Raw genomic sequence first — 25,525 nt, forward strand, 5'->3', positions numbered from 1 at the left:
CCTAAGTCACACAAGACTGCACAGTAGTGCAAGAATATAAAATTCAGAGAGAACCCTAGTTTCCTGGCAATAAGAATCAGGGAAAGGAGGGTCCCTGGGGGCTGGAGAATATAGGGACATGCCAGAAAGGAAAGAGCTGGAACAGGACCTCTGCTAATTATGTTTGGGACCCTCCCTAAGTACCAGACTCAACCCCCAGTGTACACATGCAGAACAGACCAAAAAAAGCATAGCAGAGGCTTCAAGAATTAAACTACAGGGACTTCTGTGGTGGTCCACTGGCCAAGACTCCTCAATCCCAATGTAAGGGACTTGGATTCCACCCCTGGTCAGAGATCTAGATCCCCTTTTAGTGCTGAAACTAAAAGATCCCACAGGCCACCGTGAAGATTGAGATCCAGCGTGCCACAACTAAGACCCGGCACAGGCAAATAAATATTTTTAAAAAAAGAATTAAACTACTAAAATCCCAGACCAAACTCTGAGTGGTACATGTGACAGATAGCAAAGGCTTTAATCTACCACTCTGGTAACGGTCCAGATTTTGCTTTAAGGAAAATACTCCTTCTCCAGCCTGAGCCATAATCAATTAGGCCAATAAATATGTTACATCCTCCTGACTCCAGTGACTGGTCAGAGATGAGCACACAACCCAGCCAAAGCCAGTGAAATGCAAGGACATCTTATCTGTCATTCACAAATTAGAGTTCTGATTAACACAAGGTTTACCCCTCTTCATCCCTCTCCAAACCCCATGTCTTCTCCAAAAATGAAAACAAAAGATCTGTGAAATAAGTGTTCTATTTTTAATGCTGGATAGTATCTTTGCTTGTAGAAAATAATGATATACAAGCATTTTAAAAAATTAAGCTTTATATGTAAATATCATAATTGCCTAATGAATAGTCAAAAGGAAATCATTCAGAATTTAAAGCTGCAAGCAAATAGCTAAGTTTTCCATTTCTATATTTATACAGATGCTATTAGCTCTGCTTTTGCTAAAATCTTTGAAGAGCATCACTCATCTTTATCCTGAGAGGATGTTTACCCTCATCAACTATCTGTAATTCCTTTTTTTTTTTTTTGAGGAATATTTAACAATTCAAAGTACTTGTATTTAAGGTGTACAGTTTGATGATTTGATACAGACATACATTGTGAAGCAATCACCACAATCAAGCTAATTAAAATAGTCATCTCAGTTATCATTTTCTTTTCTTCATTTTCTTTCTTTTTTTAACACTTCTTAAAGAGCAAGAATAGATTCAGGAGGCCCAGGTCTCCCCTGGCCGTGTTGGTGCTCTAAGAAAGAATAGTTTCCAACTCCTTTCATGGGCTTTGCATTGCAGGCTCAAGCTACTTCCTTAAGGGAAAATTCTTTAAGTGTTCTGGAAAGCACAGTCATCCCTAAACTCAGTGGAAAAGATTCAAGCCATCCAGTGGAACAAAGATTAGGAGTTTAAAATCAAGGAGTTCCTAAAATAAAACTGTTTTTGTAGATAGGGATTGGTTATATGGAGAGACAGAAATGGAGTTAACTCTGGGTAGATAGGAGGTTCCAGAGTTTGATCTTCATGAGGCATCAATCAAGGACCTGCAAGGGGATTCAGGGTGCAGGAAGCATGATCCTCTGTGGGTAATTATTCCTGGCCTGCGGGAGGATGTCTTACAGACTCAGGACTCTCATCCATGGTGACACGTGGAAGAGCACAGGGGCCCAGGTGTGAGGAAGACTTGCAGGAAAGAAGAGATATCACATCAAAGAAGCTTTCCAACCTGGTGGTCTTGAGGAATAGGGAAGGTCTGAACATGTGGAGATGGAGTCAACTTTCTGGGTCAGAGAGAAGGGTCTGAGGAAAGACATAGAGAAGAGGAAATATAGAGTAGTCCAGCTGGAATGAGACCTAGTCATGGAACCACCTTCTCTGAGGGAGTGCTTCAAAGGAAAGGCTTAATGTGTGGTGAAGGCCAGTTCAAAGGTCCTCAGATGAGTTGGTTGGAGACCCCTACCAATACTCTACCAAAAGGCTATATAGTCCTTAAAACAGACACCATATACTGGAAAAGGTCCACACCCCTGGGTTGGATTTCTAACTCTGCCACTTAATGCCTGTGTGACTTAGGCATCCTCAGAAATGCAACTGTAAAAAAGAGAAGAATATTGTCCTGTGTACTTCATAGGATTGACATGTACATAAGGAAAAACAGCAGGCACAGAATATCACTGTCAAATACTTTCTTGTAGTTAGTTATCTTGTCATGTATATGAAACTCCCCAGTAAATGTTATCATCCTTCCATTACCACTACACAACAGATCCTTGAGGCCAGGGGACATGTCTTCTTCAAGACTGTCCTGGGAACATAGTATATCATTTCTTAAAAAAGGTACTTGATCAATGAATAAATGAATGATGTTCAGAATCCCCTCAGCTAGATAATAAAATTGGTCTCCTAACTACAATGTAGACCTGTGGACTGTTCTTTCACTTTGTGCTGCTTGGCCCAATGGAGACTCTGAGTTAATGGTGCTCATTCAACAATGTTATGGTAGAGAAGGAAGCCTGTGAAGGTGGAGTCATTGACATTATCTGCATAGACCCCATTGTGATTTTCACCCTCGTACACCTGGAGCCAGACTTGGTCACCCTTCTCCAGATAGAGGAGCACGGAGCCAGAGGCCTGGTCCACGTTCTTGTCCTGGAACTGGTCGTGGGTGAAGAGCAGGGCCTTGTCATTCTTGTAGAGGCTGACCTTCACATCCTTCAGGTAGACAGTAATGTGGTAGGAGAAGTAGTACAGCCCGGGAATATTGCAGAGGAATTTGCCAGTGGTGCCATCATAGTGGTTTTGCTGATTGTAGAAAATCTTGGTAAAGCGAATGGGAACATTGGGGACAGTGACCTGTCTCTCCAGTCCCACACTGAATGCTGAGCGGTATACATAGGCACTTTCTCCAGGTTCTCCCTTTCTGCCTGGGGTTCCTGGAAAGCCTCGGGGACCTTCGATCCCAGTGATTCCAGTTTCACCAGTGTCACCCTTAGGACCAACAAGACCTAGAGAACAAGAAGACCTCTGTGACCCAAGGAACAGAACTCCTGTTTAGGTTGGTTTCAGCCTAAAACACTGTCCCCGTGGCCCCTACCTACAATATGCTTGACTTACAGAGAAAGGAACCAACGAGAGCTCTCAAAAGGGACAGCCATAACCTTCTCCTCCATATCCCCCCATAACACAGGCTCCCATAAATTCCCTCCAACTTTATCTCCAGAAGTCTCCATCACAGACCCTCCACCCTGCCAGTACTTTATGTGCAGGCTCAGCCAGTCGTACATAGGGGACTTTTCTGTCCCATCTGTCTAGGTTGCCCAATACCCATCCTCCAAGGTCTCACTCAAGCCCCGCCTCCTCCTGAAAGCCTTCATTGTCAGTCCAGGTCTGCATCCAGGGCATTTTCTCTCTATTCCACTCTTTGGGCATTTGTCCGTATTCACTTTGGCATATTTGGAGTAGACCCTCTGGTAGTAACGTCTAACAGTCCTGTGCACTAGGGCAAGAGTTCTCCAAGAAAAGGACTGTGACCTGCAGGAGGTCCCAGTAAGTGTGGTTGAATGCCACTGGATAGAATGGGAACTAAGGGGACATTAAGGAAAATAGGAGTATAAGCAGACTGAGAATAGGGATGGATGAGGCTGAGATGGGAAAGAGGATGGGGAAGGTGGTGTGGGTAGAACAGAGCCAAGGGTACTTGGTTTTAAAGGGACCACGTGTGTTCACCCCTAGAAGGCCAATCCATAATTCACTTTAAGTTGCTTATGGGTCACATCAAAAAGCTTTGTTTCTTCCCTGCACAAGGGCCTTAGTCAGTAACTATTGCCCTCTCGTAGTTTTAGAAGCCTTCCTCTACCCAGGAGGAGTCTGTGATGGGAGGATGCGAAAGTCTTTATTCTTACCTGGATCTCCTTTCTCACCCTTCTCACCAGGGGTGCCATCTCTGCCATCCCGGCCTGGGGTCCCGTTGTGGCCAGGATGCCCTGGAATGCCTGCCATCCAACCTGCGCAGGCCCCCTTGGGCAGCGGGGGATCTTCCATGTTGTCCTCGCCATGACTGGGTAAGGCTAGTAGCAGTAGAAGAGCTCCCTGCAGCAGCATCCTGAGCCCTGGAACCCAGATACACACTGTCAGCCACAAAAGAGCAACCCCCACATGGCTCCCCTGTCAGGATCCGAGCAGGACTCTGGCCAGCTCTGCAGAGTTTGCTTCAGACCCGCTGCCTCAACACTCACCTCTTCTGGAAAGACTTCTGATTCTTCCAGCCCACCTTGTGCTCTCTCTGACCTGAAATTTTCAGTGTTTAGCCTTATTTTGTAGGTGTGATCTCCTTTCTTCCACCACCAGTGATGGTGAGACAGCACTCCTCCAATTCCTCAGATCTGAGCACAGTATGAGGAATGGGGAAAGCTCCAAGAGTCCATTTGTCAGGACTCTATCCCTTGGGTTTTCCAAGAATGATGACTCAGATCATTCCATTCAACTCCCACTTCCCTCTCTTGGCTCCCTCCTTTTTCTTCCCTTTTCCTTTTTTCTATGTCTGTTCCTCCTCCTTTCTCTCCCATTCTCTTTCTTCCTTTCCCCATCTCCTGGGCCATATGTTAGACATTTGGCTTATTACACACTTGCATGCACACATGCTCACACACACACAACTACACATGTACACACATACACACACACACACACACACACACACACACACACAGCCTTGGTCAGACAACCAGAGATACACTGTCCCATGAGACTAACCACTGACCTCTGCCTGTGCAGCCCCTTAGCTGCACCCCCTCACCTGCATGATCCCTACATGGACTTCAGGTCACATGGGCTGTCCTCTCTTTTAGGAAGTCCTCCCTGTCCTCCTCCCCCATCTGGAAGTCCTCAGCTGTTCCTCCTCTGTCCTCTCCCAGAGCCCTTGCTTATCTTTCACAGCACTGCTTGCCCTGTACTGTAATTTTATTTGTTCACCCATTAAGCACACCCACAGGGGCGGGGGGCTGTTAGTTGCACAGTCATGTCAGACCCTTTGCAACCCCATGGACTGTAGCCCACCAGGCTCCTCTGTCCATGGAATTCTCCAGGCAAAAGTACTGGCGTGAGTAGCCATTTCCTTCTCCAGAGGATCTACCTGATTCAGGGATAGAACCTGCACCTACTGCTTGGCAGGCAGATTCTTTCCCATCAGAGCCACGAAGAAAGTCCCACCAGTATAAAACAAGGACTAAATAAATACTTTTGTAGAAAAAAAAAAAAAAAAGGAAATACAGAGAGAGGAGGGAAGGAGGAAGGAAAAGAGAAAGGAAGAGGGAAAGAGAATGGAGTGCACTTAGAGTATGCATTCTGGAAGCCCTGAGAAAAATTTCAAGGGGCACAGTTGGCCAAGGGACTCCCTGTCTCAGAACCAGCCCTCCATATCCCCTCCTGAAAGACAGTCCTTGCATGCACAGGGCCTCTGGTTCCCCTCAATCCCTGCCTCTGTTATTAGGTTACTGAAAGCACCAGACAGAGAAACTGGTCCTAGGATCCTGGATCACAGGCATCACTGATACCCTCTGTGGAGTCTGAAATGTAGCGAATCCCAAGAAACTGACTCTAAACAAGACATGGTCCATGTGTATTTTTTTACCCTAAAGACTCATTTTTTTCATCAGTTTGCTTGTCTCATAGATTTCACAAAGCTTCCAGCACTGAATTTGGCTTCAGGAGGAAGTTCTTCTATGAGGGATGCAGAAGAATCCCTGATAAGTAATCTTACCCCTAGAATTGTGCATTGTGTCTGGAATCCCACCTCGATGGCCCATCACCAGGAGCTCTATCATCATTCAGTCAGTGATGCCATCCAGCCATCTCATCCTCTGTTGTCCCCTTCTCCTCCTGCCTTCAGTCTTTCCCAGCATCAGGGTCTTTTCAAATGAGTCAGCTCTTTATATCAAGTGGCCAAAGTATTGGAGTTTCAGCTTTAGCATCAGTCCTTCCAATGAATATTCAATACTGATTTCCTTTAGGATTCACTGGTTGGATCTCCTTGCAGTCCAAGAGACTCTCAAGAGTCTTCTCCAACACCACAGTTCAAAAGCATCAATTCCTCAGCACTCAGCTTTCTTTACAGTCCAACTCCCACATCCATACATGACTACTGGAAAAACCATAGCTTTGACTAGATGGACTTTGTCAGCAAAGTAATGTCTCTGTTTTTTAATATGCTGTCTAGGTTGGTCATAGCTTTTGTTCCAAGGAGCAACTGTCTTTTAATTTCATGGCTGCAATCACCATCTGCAGTGATTTTGGAGCCCAAAAAATAAAGTCTCTTGCTATTTCCATAGTTTCCCCATCTATTTGACATGAAGTGATGGGATCAGATGCCATGATCTTAGTTTTCTGAATGTTGAGTTTTAAGCCACCTTTTTCTCTCTCCTCTTTCACTTTCATCAAGAGGCTCTTTAGTTCCTCCTTGCTTTCTGCCAGGGTAGTGTCTTCTGCATATCTGAGGTTATTGACATTTCTCCTGGTAATCTTGATTCCAGCTTGTGTTCATCCAGCCCAGCATTTCACATGATGTACTCTGCATATAAGTTAAATAAACAGGGTGACAATATACAGCCTTGATGTACTCCTTTCCCAATTTGGAACCAGTCTGTTGCTCCATGTCCAGTTCTGTTACTTCTTGACTTGCATACAGATTTCTCACGAGGCAGGTAAGGTGGTCTGGTATTCCCATCTCTTTAAGAATTTTCCACAGTTCATTGTGATCCACACAGTCAAAGGCTTTGGTGTAGTCAATAAAGCAGAAGTAGATGTTTTTCTGGAACTCTCTTGCTTTTTCAATGATCAAACGGATGTTGGGAATTTGATTTCTGATTCCTCTGCCTTTTCTAGATCTAGTTTGTACATATGGAAGTTCACAGTTCACGTACTGTTGAAGCCTGGCTTGGAGAATTTAGAGCATTACTTTGCTGGCTTGTAAGATGAGTGCAATTGTGTGGTAGTTTGAACATTCTTTGGCATTGCCTTTCTTTAGATTGAAATAAAAACTGACCTCTTCCAGTCCTGTGGCCACTGCTGAGTTTTCCAAATTTGCTGGCATATTGAGTGCACTTTAACAGCATCATCTTTTAGGACTTGAAATATCTCAGCTGGAATTCCATCACCTCCACTAGCTTTGTTCATAGTGATGCTTCCTAAAGCCCACTTGTCTTCGGACTCTAGGATGTCTGGCTCTAGGTGAGTGATCACACTATCATGGTTATCTGGGTCATGAGATCTTTTTTGTACAGTTCTTCTGTGTATTCTTGCCACCTCTTAATATCTTCTGCTTCTGTTAGGTCCATACCATTTCTGTCCTTTATCGAGCCCATCTTTGCATGAAATGTTCCCTTGGTATCTCTAATTTTCTTGAAGAGATCTCTAGTCTTTTCCATTCTATTGTTAAGTTTATTCATATATATAATTATACATAAACTTATATATATGTATGCTCAACTTTCATACACACAAACATGTGTGTTCATTAAAAATAGTAAGATAAATAATTTGGAAACTACAGAAAATAAACTAATCCCCATTCCCAAGAATCTATCTGCTTATTTTTAAATGTAATGGAAATAATATTTTCCTAGAAATTTTATTCTCTAATTTTTGCTTTGCAATTTTCTAATTTTTGTAATCATCATTTTAAATGTGTGTACTAGTCCATCAAGTGGATATAACCAGAGTATATGTCAACATTTCCTTTTTATTGAAGTATGAACATACTTTCATTTTGAAACATTTCATACTTTCATTTTGAAACATTTTTAAATCTAACAAACATCTTTGGCACATAGCTTATCCCTAAACTAATATTTTGCTAGGACATAATCCCAGAAGTAAAAATTTTGTACCAAAAGATATGAACATTTTTAAGGCTCCTGATACATATTCCCAAAGTATAGTTTGTCATGCCGTTCCACAGCAGTGCATCAGTGTGTATACAAAAAGCCTGTCTTAAGTGCACTCCCCAACTTTGAATATAATCATTGCAAACAGTTTTGTTGATCTTAGTTTAGTGAGCAAAAGAAATGGAACCTCACTGCTTTGATAATTAGTGAGTTGTACATTTTATTAAATGCTTATTTCCTAATTTAATGTCTTCATTTTTGATATCTGTTAGTGTTCTTTATCAGTTGATTCATTAGGGATACAATGAGCTTTTTTTCTTTTTTTTTCTTTTTTTTTTCTTTAATAGAAAATTATTTAATTAGTATACATGTGTTTCCCATCCTGAACCCTCCTCCCTCCTCCCTCCCCACAATGAGCTTTTTGAATCAGTTTTTGTGAGCTCTGTATATCAGCCCTTAGTCATGTGTCCTATGATTTACCTCTAGTGTAAAGATTATTTTCTGTTTTGCTTATCCTGTTTCTTATGTGACAGAAGTTTTAGTTTTAGGGTTTTTTTTTAAGTTTTAGTTTTTATATAAACAACTCAGTTGATTTCTTTTTTTTTTTTTTTTGGCTTCTAAGTGTTAAACAGTCTTTATCCATACTAGGATTTGGTAAGTACTTTATTTCCTTCTCTTTTATTGTTTGGTGTATTTTAAATTTCACTCCTTAATCCATTTCTGATATTTTGTGTTGGGTAAGCTTTGATCTAAGATAATCAAGTGATTTCTTCCTATTTGATGACTAGCTGTTTAAAAGACATTTATTTAATACTTTTCCTCTCTATTGATCTACTGCATCATTTATCAAATATCAAGTTCTAATATCATCTTATAAGTAAAGCAAGAATTGAGAGTGTGACCTGCAGGCTGAGAGGAGAGACAAGCAACACAACCAGTAGGTGCGGATAGAGACAGAGGCTGCCGCCTGGTGGATGAGTCCCTAGCCAAGGCTCTCTTATCATCAGCCTGTACGTTTGTCCCCCTCTACTGGATTTGGAGGATTCAAAGTTATTGTTCTCAATAACTGCCGGAAATAAATGAAAATGATAGTTTAGGCTTGTGCTTTGTCCCTTCAGTCATGTCTGACTTTGAAACCCCATAAACCCCTCCAAGCTCCTCTGTCCATGAATAATGGAGTACGTTGTCATGCCCTCCTCCAGGAGATCTTCCGTAACCCAGGGATCAAACTCAGGTCTCCTGTGGATTCTTCACCTGCTGAACCACCAGGGAAGCCCAATTTAGGCCAAGATGAGCAGAAAGAGAGGAGTTAGCTCAAAGCCAAGAAGAGATCAGTCAAGTCCCTTTTGTGTTTAAAGAAAATACTTGTTCTAAGACTTTATATGTTGTCCAACCTTCCCACAACTTGTCACCTCCATCCTTTTCCTCTACGGAGTTAGAAGTAAAACTCCTATGAAGACTACCAAGAGGCTCTGTGCTTGCTTTCTCCAGAAATGAGGAAGGCTGAGTTCTTTTCCACAGAGAAACAGGAGGAGAGAATCCAGAACACGAGAACTGGTGGAGGCAGCTACAGAGGGCCCCACAGATGCAGGGTCACTGGGGGCTTCCTCCACATCATTGAAAGGACTGAAAGATCAGGTCTCCTGGATTCTCTGGTTCCTCCTATTCTTTTAAAAATCAAGATTCTATTTTCCCAGCTCAAGGGAAGTGTTAAGGAACAATCTCTCCTCTCATAGGGGCAATGAGTCTGGATTCCATGACAGTGACAGGTGATGGAGGTAATAGAAGGAGGGAGGGAGGGCAGATGGGCACACAATCCTAGGATGTTTCTGCTGCGAAGAACAGATTCTGACTAAAGAAGAAGGTTATCGTCTAAAGTTCTGGATGGAAAAAATCATCAATTGATAGCAATTAAAAGTCAGTGCAGAGATGCTGAACTTTCAATTTATTTTAAAACTGTGTGTGCTCCCTATTTAAATATAGCAATTATTACATTTTGATTTTGAAAGACCTCTCTTTCTAAAGGGGAAAACATAACTAAATAAAACTGTAATCTAAGACTAAGTTCTAAGGCTCAATTGCACCTATAAAGAAATCATTTACATGGGTCATGAAGCTAATCCTAATACCACTTATAATTCTTTGTCTTTGTAGAATGCCACTTCTAAAGTCCTCACTTCACTTATTATCTCACTTAATTTTCACAACCATTTTGAGAGACAGGATGAGGTAAAATAGAGAGCACATGTTCTCTGACCTCAGTGCGTGGGTGAAAATAATTTGTTCTTCCTTGTAACATGTTTCAGGCATATGCTTGTTGGAGGATTAAAAAGCACAATCTGGGACTTCCCTGGTGGTCCAGTGGCTAAGACTCCGTGTTCCCAATGCAGGGGGTCTGGGTTTGATCCCTGGTCAGGGAACTAGAACCCACATACCTCAACTAAGACCTGGCACAGCGAAATAAAAAATTTTTTAACCTAAGAAAAGAATAAAATAAAAGGTACAATCCACATAAAGTATATAGAACAGTGCCTGGCACGTGTCAGTGCTCAATAAATGTTATCAATGACTATACCCATTCTAGAGATGAGAAAAGTGGGTTTCCAGGAAGTTAAGTGACTTGTTCAAGATCCCAGAGATGTTGAACAGCAGAGCTGGAAATCAAACTGTGATCTTCTGAAGCATAATGCTGGACACTTAGGCATAGTCCAAATAAGGAAAACAGCATCAAGGTCACACATTTGCCTGCTAATATTCCACTCCATTGGATGGGGGATAGAAGCGAGAATAGTGTGAAGAAACCCCAGGTCATGATCCAGTGACCTGGCTTCTAATCTGAGCTCCATCATTAACTGACCGGGTGACTTACCTTCCCAACCCACCTCCCAGACTTCGTGTTCTATGCAAGCAAAGCTGATTTATTAATGAGTTTATCCTTACCTATTAATAGACTATTTCACAATACTCTTGTGAGAACAGGTTCACTTAAAGTATGAAGAATTATTTTATAAACTTGTAAAATGTTCCACACAAATAAGTAGTCATGTCCGACTCTTTGCCACCTATGGACTGTAGCCTACCAGGCTCCTCTGTCCATGGGATTCTCCAGGCAAGAATACTGGAGTGGGTTACCATACCCTCCTCCAGGGATATAAGTAAAGAGATGCAAGCAAATATTTATGGAGCACTTGCTGTGGACCACCCTTTGTACATCCACTCCCCTTTAATCTCATTTCACCCTCACGACTACTCCAGGGGGTCAGGACTCAGTTCCAAGAGAAAGCTGAGGACCAGAGAAATTTAGTAACCTCCGCTCAAGGATAGGAAGTATTGGCCAAAAATTTCATTCAAGTTTTTCCATAAATCTAAACGAACTTTTTGCCAACCCAGTGGAAGTGTGGAGAGGTGCATGTTGAAATCCAAAGCCTGGGTTCTTTCTACCGCACTAGCTTTCATGGCGCACTGTGTACAGGTATGGATAAGCTTGCTTTCAAAATTATATAAGGGGATGGGCCATGATGTTCTCTGGATCCTAAAGGTCCATATTATAGTCCCTCATTTTCATTTAAGAGTATGAGAAATTCCACTTTGACCTGCTGGAATTTCAGCAACAGCAGCAGAATCTTGTGAAATGCATGGAGTCTCCTCTGGGACTGATAGGAGACAGAGTAAGATGGGGGAGAGAGGTCACCAAAGCCAATGCCAACTCCTCCAACAGGAAAGGGCATTAAAGCACAGATCGCAGAGTCCAACAAAACTGAAAGGGACCCCAGAAACCATCTCACCTCTGCCCTGCTTGTACAAATGGGAGGCTAAGGGGGAGGAAGGGGTGCATTGTTAGATCCTCATAGGATTTCCCTGGTGGCTCAGACAGTAAAGTGTCTGCCTACAATGTGGGACACCCAGGTTTGATCCCTGGGTCGGGAAGATCCTCTGGAGAAGGAAATGGCAACCCACTCCAGTACTCTTGCCTGGAAAATCCCATGGATGGAGGAGCATAGTAGGCTATAGCCCATGGGGTCGCAGAGAGTTGGACATGACTGAGCGACTTCACTTTCTTTAACTTTCATAGAAACCAGCTCCCACAGTAGCACCTCCCATCACTATGCCATTTGTTATTTGTTTCAATCTTTACTCCATGAAGCAAAGAAAATATCCCCAACTTCAGAGATGGGGAAACTGAGAGATTAAGGAGAAGATCCCCGAGAGATGCCATCACATTATGACTGCCTCAAAAAAGGCTTCTCAGACTCAGTTCCTTAATCTGCTAAATGAGTTCATGTAAGATGAGGAACATGAGAACACTTTGAAGTTGGTAAGAGTATTTTGCAGTATAAATTGCATAAGGCAGTTTTAAACTATATTTCATTTAATCCTCCTCATTAGCGTTGTCTTTGACTCCACTCTACAGAGGAATCAGAGGTTTGAAGAGACCAAGATACTGGCTTAAGAGCATGCGACTCTTGGGCTGAATTAAATGAGATTGCTGTCTTTAAAGGTCAAAAAATGGTAGAATATTGGCAATTTTACCTGGCACAATCTAATGATAAATGGCAGAGCCAGAAATCAGCTAGGCTCTGCCTGGCACCCAGGAGGGTGACCTGAAAGCTTTCACTCAGCATCCTCATGCCCGCCCCCCCCTCCCCACATGCACTCATACACACATACACACTCATCTCTCTCTCTCTCTTTCACAAACACACACACACACACACCTCTGGGACCAGTCTCTCTCCACATGAAGGAATTCCTAATTAAACATTCTAGTGTCCAAAGCTTCTACCTCCCAACCTCAGCCAAGAGTCTGCAGCCCCTGGCCCCCCAGCCTGACAGGGAGTAAGAAGGAAGTCCGTCCCCACAAGCGCCAGAAGCCAGTCCTCTGTCCCTCTTTACAAATCCTCAAGAATGAAGGGAGGGAGGCAACGAGAACAGCCAATTAAGCTTCAGGCTCCCTTCCCACTGCTCATCTTCAAGAACAAAGCTGACACCCTCATGCTCCTTTGCACATACTCTGCCAGCATCAAGTCCCCCCTGTTCCCAACCTTGTCGGGAAGAGCTGACCTTACCCCTAAGAACAGGAATCCCCAGGAGTGAGGTGGTTGCACCCGTCCTGAGGCTTGATCTGAACACCAGAGTCTCCCCAGACCAGGGACCTGCATCCTCAGACACACAAGGCCAGCTTGACCTCTAAAATCCCTTCCACTCCAGCCTCTGCATCTATGGCCAGAAACAGCCAGGATGCCTCAAGTGCAGCCCTCCCCAGGGCAGGCGGGACTGGGCTTGGTAAGGCCGGACAGATCATAATTTCTGTCAGAAGGTGTCTGCTACAAAAAAGATTTTTCATAAGTTTCCAGTAGATGCCAGGCTGCTTGCTCACCTTACCTCTTTTGAACTTCTTCATCATCCTGTGAGATATCCCCACAATGGTGTAGATAGCCATGTGTTTACAGACACCCCCCAAAATCTATAGATAAGGACTGTGTCTCATCCATCTTTGTATCTCACAAACTGCACCCAGGGTCTGGCCTGTAAAATCTGCTCAATAAATACTGCTGAGTAGACTCCAGTGGCAGAGTCGGACTCCAAACTCAGTCTGAGGTCAGAGTTCAGGCGTTCCCCAAGCTGCTTCTTCATGTGCTTCTTTCTCTGCCCTACTTGGTCAGCTGAGAAGTGATGTATCATCTTCTCCTCTCATATAATTGAACTTTATTGCTGGACCATCTCTCCCACTTCACTGACCCCAACCTTCTCTTTGGTTAAGCATCTTTACCACAGAGTGAACTGGACAAAATTCAGGATGGTCCCAGACATTTTGACCAGAGGCAACAGTCCCTTTTCTCTTGGAGCTCTGGGGAAATCGAGGCAGAAGCCCAAGGCTTGTTGGCCTCCACCAGTGCTGCCCTGACTGGGGTTTTGCCTGTATCCCTCCCCACCCTGCTAACAGGGCAGCCTGGGCACAGCCCAGCCAAAGGCTCCATGGTAAGGACCCTTCACCTCCAGCCTAGAACTTGAATCAGTCGTCCTTACCCTCAGGTGTGGAATCAGAGCCACAGACTTCAGTCAGGGTGGAAGTAGGAGGCGATGGCGCAGCCTCAGCAGCTCGGTACTCATGGGGACAAGCAGCCCCCGCCCCACCGCCGTCCCTTCCCATTGGCCAGCACAGTGAGAGCCAGAGACCAATGGGTAGACACGTGCCCCTGGCAGCTCCTTTGGCTTGCCACTCCAGGGAACCTGGTGCAACCCAATTCGGGCTTGGGATGCCAAGTAGAGCTGCAGTCATCATACTTATGTCTCCAGGCTTTGGCCTTTATCTTTGCCTCTTACAACAGCGACAGAAGACGGGACCAAGGGTCAAGATCAGAAGCAGGAAAACAAAGTATTTCTTCATGTAAAATGAATTGCCTGGTGGTCTGGGGCACCAGTTACCACCATCAGCTCCCACTCACTCTACATGACAGGGAACTGCAGTATAGCAAGAAATACAATACATCCTTTCCTCTCTGGCCTGAACCCCAGACTGGGGAAAGGTTTTGCATGCTAATTTTGAGGACTGAGGTGAGGGAACATTTCTGGGGTGGTGTGAGGCAGAGCCAGATTAAGATTATTAAAGGCCTTGGGTTCCAAATGATTCTGAAGCTCCAACCTGTATGTGATTCAAATTCAATATATCAGAAAATAAATACTAACTAGGAGAGATTGGGCTTCTCAGGTGGTACAAGTGGTATAGAACCACTTTATGCCAATACAGAAGACACAAGAGACGTGGGCTCAATCCCTGGGTCAGGAAGATCTCCAGGAGGAGGGCATGGCAATTCACCCCATTATTCTTGACAGTAGAATCCCACAGACAGAAGAGCCTGGTGGGCTACAGTTCATAGGGTGGCGAAGAGTACGACACAACTGAAGCAATTTAGCACATACAGAGGATGCTAAATTGCTAAAGATTTAATTAGCAATTAATTTAAATTAAATTAATTTAATCACTAAAGATTGCTTTAGCTTTAATATGCTAAAGATGCACATATACATGCATCTTTCATGGATTTTCTGGTTCCAAAATTCTGGGTAAGCTTTTGAAAACTAACTTTTCACACGTGTGTGAGTCCCCATTTTGCCAGAGCCTGAGCCTGTACCCACCTAACTGGGGAACCCTCCCCTGGGTTAGGAGCAGCCTGGAGTGGTGCTAAGGCACACAGGTATTCCTAGAAGGCTTAGATTTAAAGTGGCAGTGTTCATCACCTTGAACTCTGTCTTGGCAAAGCCACATTCTGTTTTTGAAGGACAGGATCAGCGCCACTTCCTGCAAGCCACAAATTCTGATACATTAAATTCCGACCCCAGCAAGGGCTCAGGATCCCAGCAATAATTTCTGCAGACATTCAGAAACAGAATGTCCTCAGGCAGAGGGTGGGCAAGTATTTGCCTGCCCCTAAATACCACCTCTGCTGACCACACAGAGCCTAAAAGCCCCCAGCAAAGTAAAATAAAAGTCGGATCTAAGTCTTGTGCTGTGTTGTGCTCAGTCACTTCAGTTCAGTTCAGTTCAGTCACTCAGTCACGTTCGACTCTTTGCGGCCTCATGAACTGCAGCACCCAAGGCCTCCCTGTCCATCACCGTCTCCTGGAGTTCACTCAGACTCACATCCATCGAGTCAGTGATGCCATCCAGCCATCTCATCCTCTGTTGTCCCCTTTTCCTCCTGCCCCCAATCCCTCCTAGCATCAGAGTCTTTTCCAATGAGTCAACTCTTTGCATGAGGTGGCCAAAGTACTGGAGTCTCAGCTTTAGCATCATTCCTTCCAAAGAAATCCCAGGGCTGATCTCCTTCAGAATGGACTGGTTGGATCTCCTTTCAGTCCAAGGGACTCTCAAGAGTCTTCTACCTCACCACAGTTCAAAAGCATCAATTCTTCAGCGCTCAGCTTTCTTCACAGTCCAACTCTCACATCCATACATGACTACTGGAAAAACCATAGCCTTGACTAGACAGACCTTTGTTGGCAAAGTAATGTCTCTGCTTTTCAATATGCTGTCTAGGTTGGTCATAACTTTTCTTCTAAGGAGTAAGTGTCTTTTAATTTCATGGCTGCAGTCACCATCTGCAGTGATTTTGGAGCCCAGAAAAATAAAGTCTGACACTGTTTCCACTGTTTCCCTATCTATTTCCCATGAAGTGATGGGACCAGATGCCATGATCTTAGTTTTCTGAAGGTTGAGTTTTAAGCCAACTTTTTCACTCTCCTCTTTCATCTTCATCAAGAGGCTTTTTAGTTCCTCTTCACTTTCTGCCATAAGGGTGGTATCATGTGCATATCTGAGGTTATTCATATTTCTCCCGGCAATCTTGATTCCAGTTTGTGCTTCTTCCAGCCCAGCGTTTCTCATGATGTACTCTGCATATAAGTTAAATAAGCAGGGTGACAATATACAGCCTTGACGTATTCCTTTTCCTATTTGGAACCAGTCTGTTGTTCCATGTACAGTTCTAACTGTTGCTTCCTGACCTGCATACAAATTTCTCAAGAAGCAGTCTGGTATTCCCACCTCTTTAAGAATTTTCCACAGTTTATTGTGATCCACACAGTCAAAGGCTTTGGCGTAGTCAATAAAGCAGAAATAGATGTTTTTCTGGAACTCTCTTGCTTTTTGACCTAAATCAAATCCCTATGATTATACAGTGGAAGTGAGAAATAGATTTAAGGGACTAGATCTGATAGATAGAGTGCCTGATGAACTATGGATGGAGGGTCGTGACATTGTACAGGAGATAGGGATCAAGACCATCCCCATGGAAAAGAAATGCAAAAAAGCAAAATGGCTGTCTGGGGAGGCCTTACAGATAGCTGTGAAAAGAAGAGAAGCGAAAAGCAAAGGGGAAAAGGAAAGATATAAGCATGTGAATGCAGAGTTCCAAAGAATAGCAAGAAGAGATAAGAAAGCCTTCCTCAGCGATCAATGCAAAGAAATAGAGGAAAACAACAGAATGGGAAAGACTAGAGATCTCTTCAAGAAAATTAGAGATACCAAGGGAACATTTCATGCAAAGATGGGCTCGATAAAGGACAGAAATGGTATGGACCTAACAGAAGCAGAAGATATTAAGAAGAGGTGGCAAGAATACACAGAAGAACTGTACAAAAAAGATCTTCATGATCAAGATAATAACGATGGTATGATCACTCACCTAGAGCCAGACATCCTGGAATGTGAAGTCAAGTGGGCCTTAGAAAGCATCACTGTGAACAAAGCTAGTGGAGGTTTCCAGTTGAGCTATTTCAAATCCTGAAAGATGATGCTGTGAAAGTGCTGCACTCAATATGCCAGCAAATTTGGAAAACTCAGCAGTGTCCACAGGACTGGAAAAGGTCAGTTTTCATTCCAATCCCAAAGAAAGGCAATGCCAAAGAATGCTCAAACTACCGCACAATTGCACTCATCTCACACGCTAGTAAGGCAATGGCACCCCGCTCCAGTATTCTTGCCTGGAAAATCCCATGGACGGAGGGCCCGTTGGGCTGTAGTCCATGGGGCTGCTAAGAGTCGGACATGACTGAGCGACTTCACTTTCACTTTTCACTTTCATGCATTGGAGAAGGAAATGGCAACCCACTCCAGTATTCTTGCCTGGAGAATCCCAGAGATGGGGGAGCCTTGTGGGTTGCCGTCTATGGGGTCGCACAGAGTCAGACATGACTGAAGCGACTTAGCAGCAGCAGCAGCACACGCTAGTAAAGTAATGCTCAAAATTCTCCAAGCCAGGCTTCAGCAGTACGTGCACTGTGAACTTCCAGATGTTCAAGCTGGTTTTAGAAAAGGCAGAGGAACCAGAGATCCAATTGCCAACATCAGCTGTATCTAAAGCCTAGCCTCCTACTAATATGCAAATATTTTGAGAGGAGTCACATCGGGCCTTTGAGATTAGAGTCATGAGTGTCTCTCCCCAAAGGCCTACTGGCTTAGGTAAGAGGCTTATGAAAATGAGGTTCCAGTTTACTTGAGAAGCAGGACTGAGGAGAAAACATAGAACAACTGCAGCAACGCTCAATTACGCCAATATTTTATTTTTATTGTGGCTTCTCTGATTTATTTTGGGTTTGTATTACTATGTGTCTCTCCATACTAGACTGTAGACTTCATGAAAGCAGCTGCCTTGCCTGTTCAATGTTTTACCCTCAAACTCCAAGAATAAGACCTGGTATAAGATGGGCAATGATAAATGCTGAATGGAAAATCAGGGAATGATTCTATTTAATCTTCCCCTTGGAGATAACTCTGTCTCCTAGTTTACAAATCAAGTGTCTGCAGTTCAGTGAGTTTAAGCGATTTGTCCAGATTTGTACAATCTTGGACAGATCCAAGACTGGAACTCAGTCTATCTGGCTTCAAAACTCATATGCTTTCCAGGACCTGCTCTCACTCCTCCTGATGGACTATACGATACTAAGACTCATGCACTTACTTCAGGGTAGCTTTGAGTTTGGCATAAAAAATACTTTCTTCCAATCTTATGGGAATACAGCTGTTTACAGCAAGGTTAAATGATTGCGCAACATGGAATGCGACGTGGAATGACTTTAGTCCCCAAATCGCATGGCTACTGTGCTTACCTGGCTGTCAGACAGGAACATTGTGCAAGCCTATCTTTTGAGGCCTCAGGGAAATCTGCCATTCACTACACAAGGGCCAACATGTGGAAAGACACAATTCTGTGGCATACTGGTTTAGAGACTGAGACTGAAAAACATTCAGTCAGAGACGCCTCGAGGCTAGCCTTTTTCCCAGGATTGAACTGTTACTATCTAAAGTAAAATAATCAAATACATGTGAGCCTTTCCTCCAGGGTGTGTCATGGTTACCATTCAGTCCCCTGTCAGCATGGGGACTAGGGTATTGAAAATAGCAGGTCATGTGATCTCTCCCTCCCATAAGTATGTTTAAGTATTGTATATATTTTTGCTTAATTGTGATTTTTTAAAAATAATCTTAATTAAAATAAGTCAGTATAATCAAGACACAGAAGAAACACACCCTGTGGCCTTCCTCCCACTCCATCCCCCAATTCCTAGAAATGACCAAAAAAAAGTTTTCATTCCTTTATCTCTTCCAAAGACTTGACTACAATTGCACTTTATCCAAGACAAACTCAGATACAAATATAAGACTCTTGTTTTGTCATTCATTCTTTGGACTAACAGCAACCTACTTTTACCAGCAAGGAGGCCAGTTCAAATAAGCAACCCTCGGTTCATATGTTTGAGAGCCTGTATCCTTGGACCACTCCTCACACCAAAATTCTCTGTTAGTTGAAAGGAGGATGAAGTCCTAAGACAGTCCTTGGTGAGAGTTCTTTTAGGGTGAGATTTTCTAGTTCTGGCAGGGTGAGATTTTCGAGAGTTGGGGAAACTTTCTGATTGACTTTCAAGTACATCTGGCAGTCTCTAACTGGTCCATTATTTACGTGTACATAGTGGGGGCTTTCATATGGGTTATCTTGCTTCATCTGAAAGAAAAACTGATGCTCAGCTTTAGAGTACTGCATTAGCAACTCATGTTTTAAAAAATAAGGTAAAATCTAGCTTTTTTTTTTTGCATTCTTAGTGTGCCCGGCACCCATTTTAATACATATTTGTCTTTTACATTCTAATGTTAAATGTTTTTTTTTTTCATATAGTCAGTTTTCAAATGCATGGAGGGGATATTTCAGGATTCTCTGTACTGATCATTGTGTGTGTTTATTCTTCATCAGGAGAAAGTATCCTCTTGGCCAATGAAAATAGCATGATGCAAAGCTCTAAGATATAAGTATTAAGGTCATATCTTAAAGTTTATCTACTTATAAAGCTTGATATTTGAGTAAACATGTAATTGGGAGATTTTATTTAAAAAAACTTTCCAACCCCATATTCTGACATGGAACTCGGCATACAAGAGGACTCCATATACATTGGCTGAGTCCAGAATTGCTACTGTGGCAATGAGGACTCTGGACCTGGAGTTGGGAAACCTGAATTCCAGTCTCTGCTTCACTACAGGCTGGTTGGATGACCATGCTATGTATTAATGGCCTAGTAGCTGGGAAATGGCCTCCATTATTAGGGACTATAATTCCTGCTGCTGCTGCTGCTAAGTCGCTTCAGTCATGTCCGACTCTGTGCGACCCCATAAACGGCAGCCCACCAGGCTCCCCCGTCCCTGGGATTCTCCAGGCAAGAACACTGGAGTGGGTTTCCATTTCCTTCTCCAATGCATGAAAGTGAAAAAATAAAGTGAAGTCGCTCAGTTGTGTCCGACTCCTACTATAATTCCTACCACCCCTTAAAGCTAGGAGTTAGCCTATGACAAAATTTTCACCCATAGTATATTAGAGACTCAGCTACTCCTGGCTGAATCTTAAAATATTACATCTGTGATTCTTCGATTTCTTCCCTAACAGTGAACAGGAGTGCAGATATGCCTGTGACCCAGTTTTTTGAGGGTTTGTTTGTTTTTTTTAGAATTACCTATCACTTTTCCCCCAAGTTTATTGAGGAATTATTGAAAAATATGATCATATATATTTAAAGTATACAATCTGATGATTTGATATATGTATGCACTGTGAAATGGTTATCAAGATAATTAACACCTCATTCACCAGAGTTAACTATTTTTTTGTGTGCCTGGTGAAAATGTTTAAGACCTACTCTCAGCAACTTCCAAGTACACAACACGTATTATTAACTAGAGGCCCATGACCCAGTTTTGATCATACAGGCAAAGATGATGTTCTAGGGGATGGTGGAAAAACCAGAGGAAAGAAACCTGGGAGTCCCGAATGACCGTGTGGAACAGAACAGTCTTCCTACCTGCCCTGGACTGTTACCTGAGATAGAAATAAACCTATCAAGTCATTATATTGTTGGGTTGTTGTTGCAGCAGCTTACTATTCTACTTGGCCTATGATATCGCACAAAGAAAACTGTTTGCAAAGAGTCTGGGAAATAAAGGGTGTACTAAAAGTATGCAGATTTCCCTTCTATAGGACTTCTCTGCACCTGGATAAACGTTTCCTTTTCTCCTGTATACTGCAACTTGAGGAAAAAAACTGCTGATCTCTTGTATTCTCTTACTGTTTCTGAAAAACACATCTGGAAAATGCTGACTTAGATGATTTCTATTTCCTCTAAATATTGCGTGTTAGTAGGAATTCAGAACACTACCAAATTTTCCAGAATCAAGGCTGCCTTTAGTCTAACTAGTCAGGGTATGTTATCTCTAGGGACAACAGGAAACATTATAAAATCATAAAGAATATTAATAATTTTTTCAACAGCTTTAGGGGAAAAAATGGTTTAGGAGATTTTGATCTCATTGTTCTGTAATCTTTCTTACCTAATCAAATGGAAAGATGACAGAAGTTTTACCCGCAGAGGAGTATCTTTTTTGTTGTTGTGTTTGGTCTTACTTTCAAAGGGCTTGAAAAAGGTTCTACAACCAATTCATTCAGTAGCCTGGGTGACCTGGAAGGCTACTGTGTATAAGCCCCTGGAAAAGAGTACGCAGGGCCCATGGGGATCAGTGGGAGGACAGAATGGCCCTGTTCCAGAGCACCTGAGGGCAGCATCCTGGGGACGTCAGCAGTGGTGATGGGATTGAAACAGTTCCTCTGGCAGCCGGTCTGGGACAGATTTGTGGAGAGGGTCTTCCTGAAAGGACTGGGAGGTTTGAGCACTTTGCATTCTTCCAGTGCCATCAAGTGTGGCCATTTTTGTAGATTCATAAAACGGCTGAGGTCCAAATGAGAGTTTCCGGCTGTTTCCATAGTGGGCAACTAGCCAACAGATGGTCGAAAGTTTTTCAGGGAATCCAAGTGATGTGTTTGGGCTTCCCAGGTGGCTCAGTGGCAAAGAATCTGCGGGCCGGTACAAGAGACACAGGAGACGCGGGTTTGATGCCTGGGTCAGGAAGATCCCCTGGAGGATGAAACGGCAACCCACTCCAGTATTCATGCCTGGGAAACCCCATGGACAAGAGGAGCTTGGGTGGCTACAGTCCATGGTGTCAGAAAGAGTCAGACACAACTGAGAGACCGAGCATGCATGCATGCAAGCAATGTGTTTTCTGAGGCTAGTAGTCAGAATCCTGAGGATTCCTCCGTCCAAATGTAGTTCTTACATATTCTTACTGAGAAATGTATTAGTGTGATTGACAAGATAATTGGAGAGACGAAAGCAGAGAAGTCCGCTGGGAAATCTGTATGTTCAAGACTGACTATGTGAATGTATGTTATAAAAAATGTGAAAATATGCCATTGTAGATTATGCTAGACTACACTTTCTTTTGGCCTGGTAGATTGACTTGGTAGCTTATACATGTCCAATGTTGTTAATGCAGCAATGGACTCTGACTGCTTAGAAAAACCCCAATCTGTTGACCCACAAACTTGAATTGGATCTAAAACAGGTTTTTCCCCCTCCCTTTAGGGAAGGAATCTGCGTAACCTTTCAAGGGTTTCTGAATGCAGGTGGAGGATGTAAGGATTGGTTTGCCAAGATCCCACTCCCATCACCTTGGTCTGCAGAACTCCCCTGAGAAATCCAGCTGCAGAGTTCCTTTGCTCTGCTCTGCTTCCTCTCCAACTTCACAGCTGGCTGGCCTAACCATCCTTCTTCCCTGAAGTTTACAAAGCAGCAATCAGAAGGTGGAGGGGGAAGGACTCACCTCCAAGGGTTAAGTAGGAAGGAGTGAAAGGATCAGGGACACAGCCAGGAAGGGGCTGGAGAATTCCAGACATGGCAAGTCAGATGGTCTTCTAAACCGTGGTTGGAACAGTCATGTCAGGAAGAGCACTGACTGCTGGTGTTGCTTCCTAGCTTCATGCACACTGGCTGTGGGGACCAAAGGAGGCCATGTCTGTCAAGCACCAGGGCCAGCCTTTAATGGCAGTGCCTTTCTGAACCCTATGGCCCAATGGTCTCGGCCAATACATCCTCCCTGCTGTGTATACATTGCTCCTCTGTGCCTGTGCACAGATGTCCTTCTCTTTCCTCTCCACTTGGAGAAAATGCTTACTCCAGAAGACCCAGCTCACCCCTTCCCTGACTGCATCAGGAAGAGGAAGTAGCAAGGTTCTGTGCCCCCACAGTATTTGTCACACCATGTCACGATGATCTGTTTCCACATCCATCTCCCCCAACCAGACTGAGAGTTTCTCACTCGTCCTCATCCCTCCCTGGTCTCTCCTGGTTGCCAGCTCCTTTCTTAGGATGGGGGTACCCAGGAAATAGGCACTGAATTAAATGCATGAATACATACGTAAATAAATAAATATTCTTATGGTCAAAATGGAACAATGTGGGTTGGGAAATAATGCAAATAGAAGGAAATACAATTTCCCAAATTTTATTTGGGGCAGAACTTTGTTTTAGTGTGCAAATAATAAATATTGTATCCAACCAATTTGAAACACTCTACTGAGACAGATACTTTGTTGTTAAGAAAGGGAGCATGAGAGGGTGAATTCACAATCATAGCTTAACATTCTGAAAAATTTCAAACACTCTGCTGAACAACTGTGCCTAGGAGCCTCTCTCTGACAGTCTGTCCCTTAGTTTCTGCCCTTTTTTGGCCACAGTCAAAGGGCTTCTTTGTGAACACACTATTTCTATTTTCTTGAATTCTACAGTGATGTTCCTGAGTCTCATGGGAGACACCCCCCAGCTGCCTCCTGAGCCAATCCATTCCAGGAACAAATCAGGCGACCAAAGACTCAGCCAGATCCCTCATCCAGTGAACAGAGAAAATCAAAACACCCTAACAATTCCCAAACTATTGATTACTAAATCCAAAACTACCTCTAAAACTAAACAACTCCAGAGTTCAGGATGCTGGTTAGAAGCCATGAACGCTCAGCTCTCCACCTACCCTCTGCTCTCTGCTTTGTGGTTGGGGCCATTCACCGCCTTTGCCAGCTGCTCCCAAGTCAGCCTCTGACAACAGTGCTGAGGAGCGGAGGCAGGCGGAGGGGAGACGGCTGGGTTCCTCCTCGGGTGCCTGGGTTCCCTTCAGTATTGCCCTAGCAACTGGCCTCCACCCCCAGAGCCCTAGACAGTTTCAGGACCTGAGGTTTACCATTTTCCCCAACACCTCACTAACCAGCCTCATCACACCCCATCCTCCAGCACCAGCTGGCAGTGCCCCTACCCCAGAGCTCTGAATCCAGTTCCCAGGCCTGTCTCCGAGTCCCTGGGGCCCCTGTTCAACTGGGCAGTGCTACCTCCTCAGAGGGCTACCCCCAGCCATGTGGGGCCACCAACCTCTCCCCTGTTTTCCCTGAGCCTTTGGGCTGGTGGCTGCTTCTTGCAGTTAAATTTTCTACTATACTCCATTATTTTTTTGTTTTGCCTTTTTCATTTTCCAATAGCTGAGTAAAAATTCTTTATATTAAATGTATTAAATTTTTTCTGTTATAGCTAGAATGGAGTCTCTATCAGTTTGGACTCTGACAGTAACTCTAAAGCTAAATAATTTTTAAAATAAATAAATTTCAAGATCAATTAAGTAAAAATAAAGAACAGAGAGAATTTTAATTTAAAAAGTTAAGAAATTGACAATTAATAGCTCTGAAGATAACTTAAAACTAAATAAGTGAAAACATATGACAAAATTTTTGAGAAAATTTTAAAAAACTGAAATTAAGTCTAATAAAATTAAATTTATTTGAAAATAAATAATTCAAAAATAAATAACTAAAAACTAAATCATTCAAACATAAAACAAAATTACATGTCAAAAGTAGATAAAAATAGATTAAAAAAACTAAACATAACTCAAAATTACAATAAATGAAGAGAAACTGAAAAATAACTCAGACACTAAGTCTAAAAATTAATAATTTTAAGCATTAATAAATAATTGTCAAAGCTAATTCAAAAATAACTGAGGATAAGTAACTGAAAATGACCTCTGAAAAAAAGTAAGTTTGAAAATAAGATGAAAACTACAAAATCAAATAACTAGAAAGCTAAAGAACTAAATGGGCTTCCTAGGTGACTCAGTGGTAAAGAACCGGCCTGTCAATGCAGGAGATACCGGGTTTGATCCCTGCTGGAGAAAGGCATGGCAACCCACTCCAGTATTCTTACCTGGAGAATCCCATGGGCAGAGGAGCCTGGCGGGCTACAGTCCTGCCGCTGCTGCTGCTAAGTCACTTCAGTCGTGTCCGACTCTCTGCGACCCCGTAGATGGCAGCCCACCAGGCTCCCCAGTCCCTGGGATTCTCCAGGCATGAACACTGGAGTGGGTTGCCATTTCCTTCTCCAATGCGTGAAAATGAAGTCGCTCAGTCGTGTCCGACTCTTAGCGACCCCATGGACTGCAGCCTACCAGGCTCCTCGGTCCATGGGAGTTTCCAGGCAAGAGTACTGGAGTGGGGTGCCATTGCCTTCTCCGGGGCTACGGTCCATGGAGTCGCAAAAGAGTTGGACACGACTGAGCCACTAAACAACAACTACAACAAAGAACTAAATAGAAATGAAAAAAAAAAAAGAAAAGAAAAGAAAACTGTCCCTCGGGCTGGTCTGCTGCCCCCCGGGTGCCAGTTCGGGTTCCTCCCA

At 43.4% G+C, this 25,525-nt stretch overlaps 1 protein-coding gene across 4 annotated transcripts; it reads right to left on the reverse strand.

Annotated features, from left to right (window-relative positions):
• Positions 1 to 785: 785 nt before the first annotated feature.
• ADIPOQ (adiponectin, C1Q and collagen domain containing) lies at positions 786 to 25,099 on the reverse strand. 4 transcript variants are annotated; one of them, XM_027538589.1, is made up of 3 exons: positions 25,055 to 25,099; positions 3,953 to 4,159; positions 786 to 3,055 (listed from the first exon to the last, which is right to left on the reverse strand). In XM_027538589.1, exons 2-3 carry the CDS (start codon positions 4,149 to 4,151, stop codon positions 2,532 to 2,534), a joined length of 723 nt encoding a protein of 240 aa, XP_027394390.1. In that variant the 5' UTR covers positions 4,152 to 4,159; positions 25,055 to 25,099; the 3' UTR covers positions 786 to 2,531. The 4 variants fall into 4 exon arrangements, with proteins under 4 accessions (XP_027394390.1, XP_027394380.1, XP_027394370.1 ...); XM_027538579.1 differs by lacking the exon at positions 25,055 to 25,099 and adding an exon at positions 23,835 to 23,915; XM_027538569.1 differs by lacking the exon at positions 25,055 to 25,099 and adding an exon at positions 13,958 to 14,060.
• Positions 25,100 to 25,525: the final 426 nt, after the last annotated feature.

Source organism: Bos indicus x Bos taurus, chromosome 1 (genome assembly GCF_003369695.1).
Source record: "Bos indicus x Bos taurus breed Angus x Brahman F1 hybrid chromosome 1, Bos_hybrid_MaternalHap_v2.0, whole genome shotgun sequence".
Taxonomy (NCBI): domain Eukaryota; kingdom Metazoa; phylum Chordata; class Mammalia; order Artiodactyla; family Bovidae; genus Bos; species Bos indicus x Bos taurus.

What these genes read in the sequence shown, in the direction of transcription:
- ADIPOQ (XM_027538579.1), bottom strand. Translation starts at nt 23,865, where the DNA reads ATGGCCCCAACCACAAAGCAGAGAGCAGAGG. An exon ending in CACAAAGCAGAGAGCAGAGG is followed by an intron (nt 4,160 to 23,834) that starts GTAGGTGGAGAG and finishes TCTGGGTTCCAG; the next exon opens with GGCTCAGGATGCTGCTGCAG. An exon ending in GGGTGAGAAAGGAGATCCAG is followed by an intron (nt 3,056 to 3,952) that starts GTAAGAATAAAG and finishes CTTGTTCTCTAG; the next exon opens with GTCTTGTTGGTCCTAAGGGT.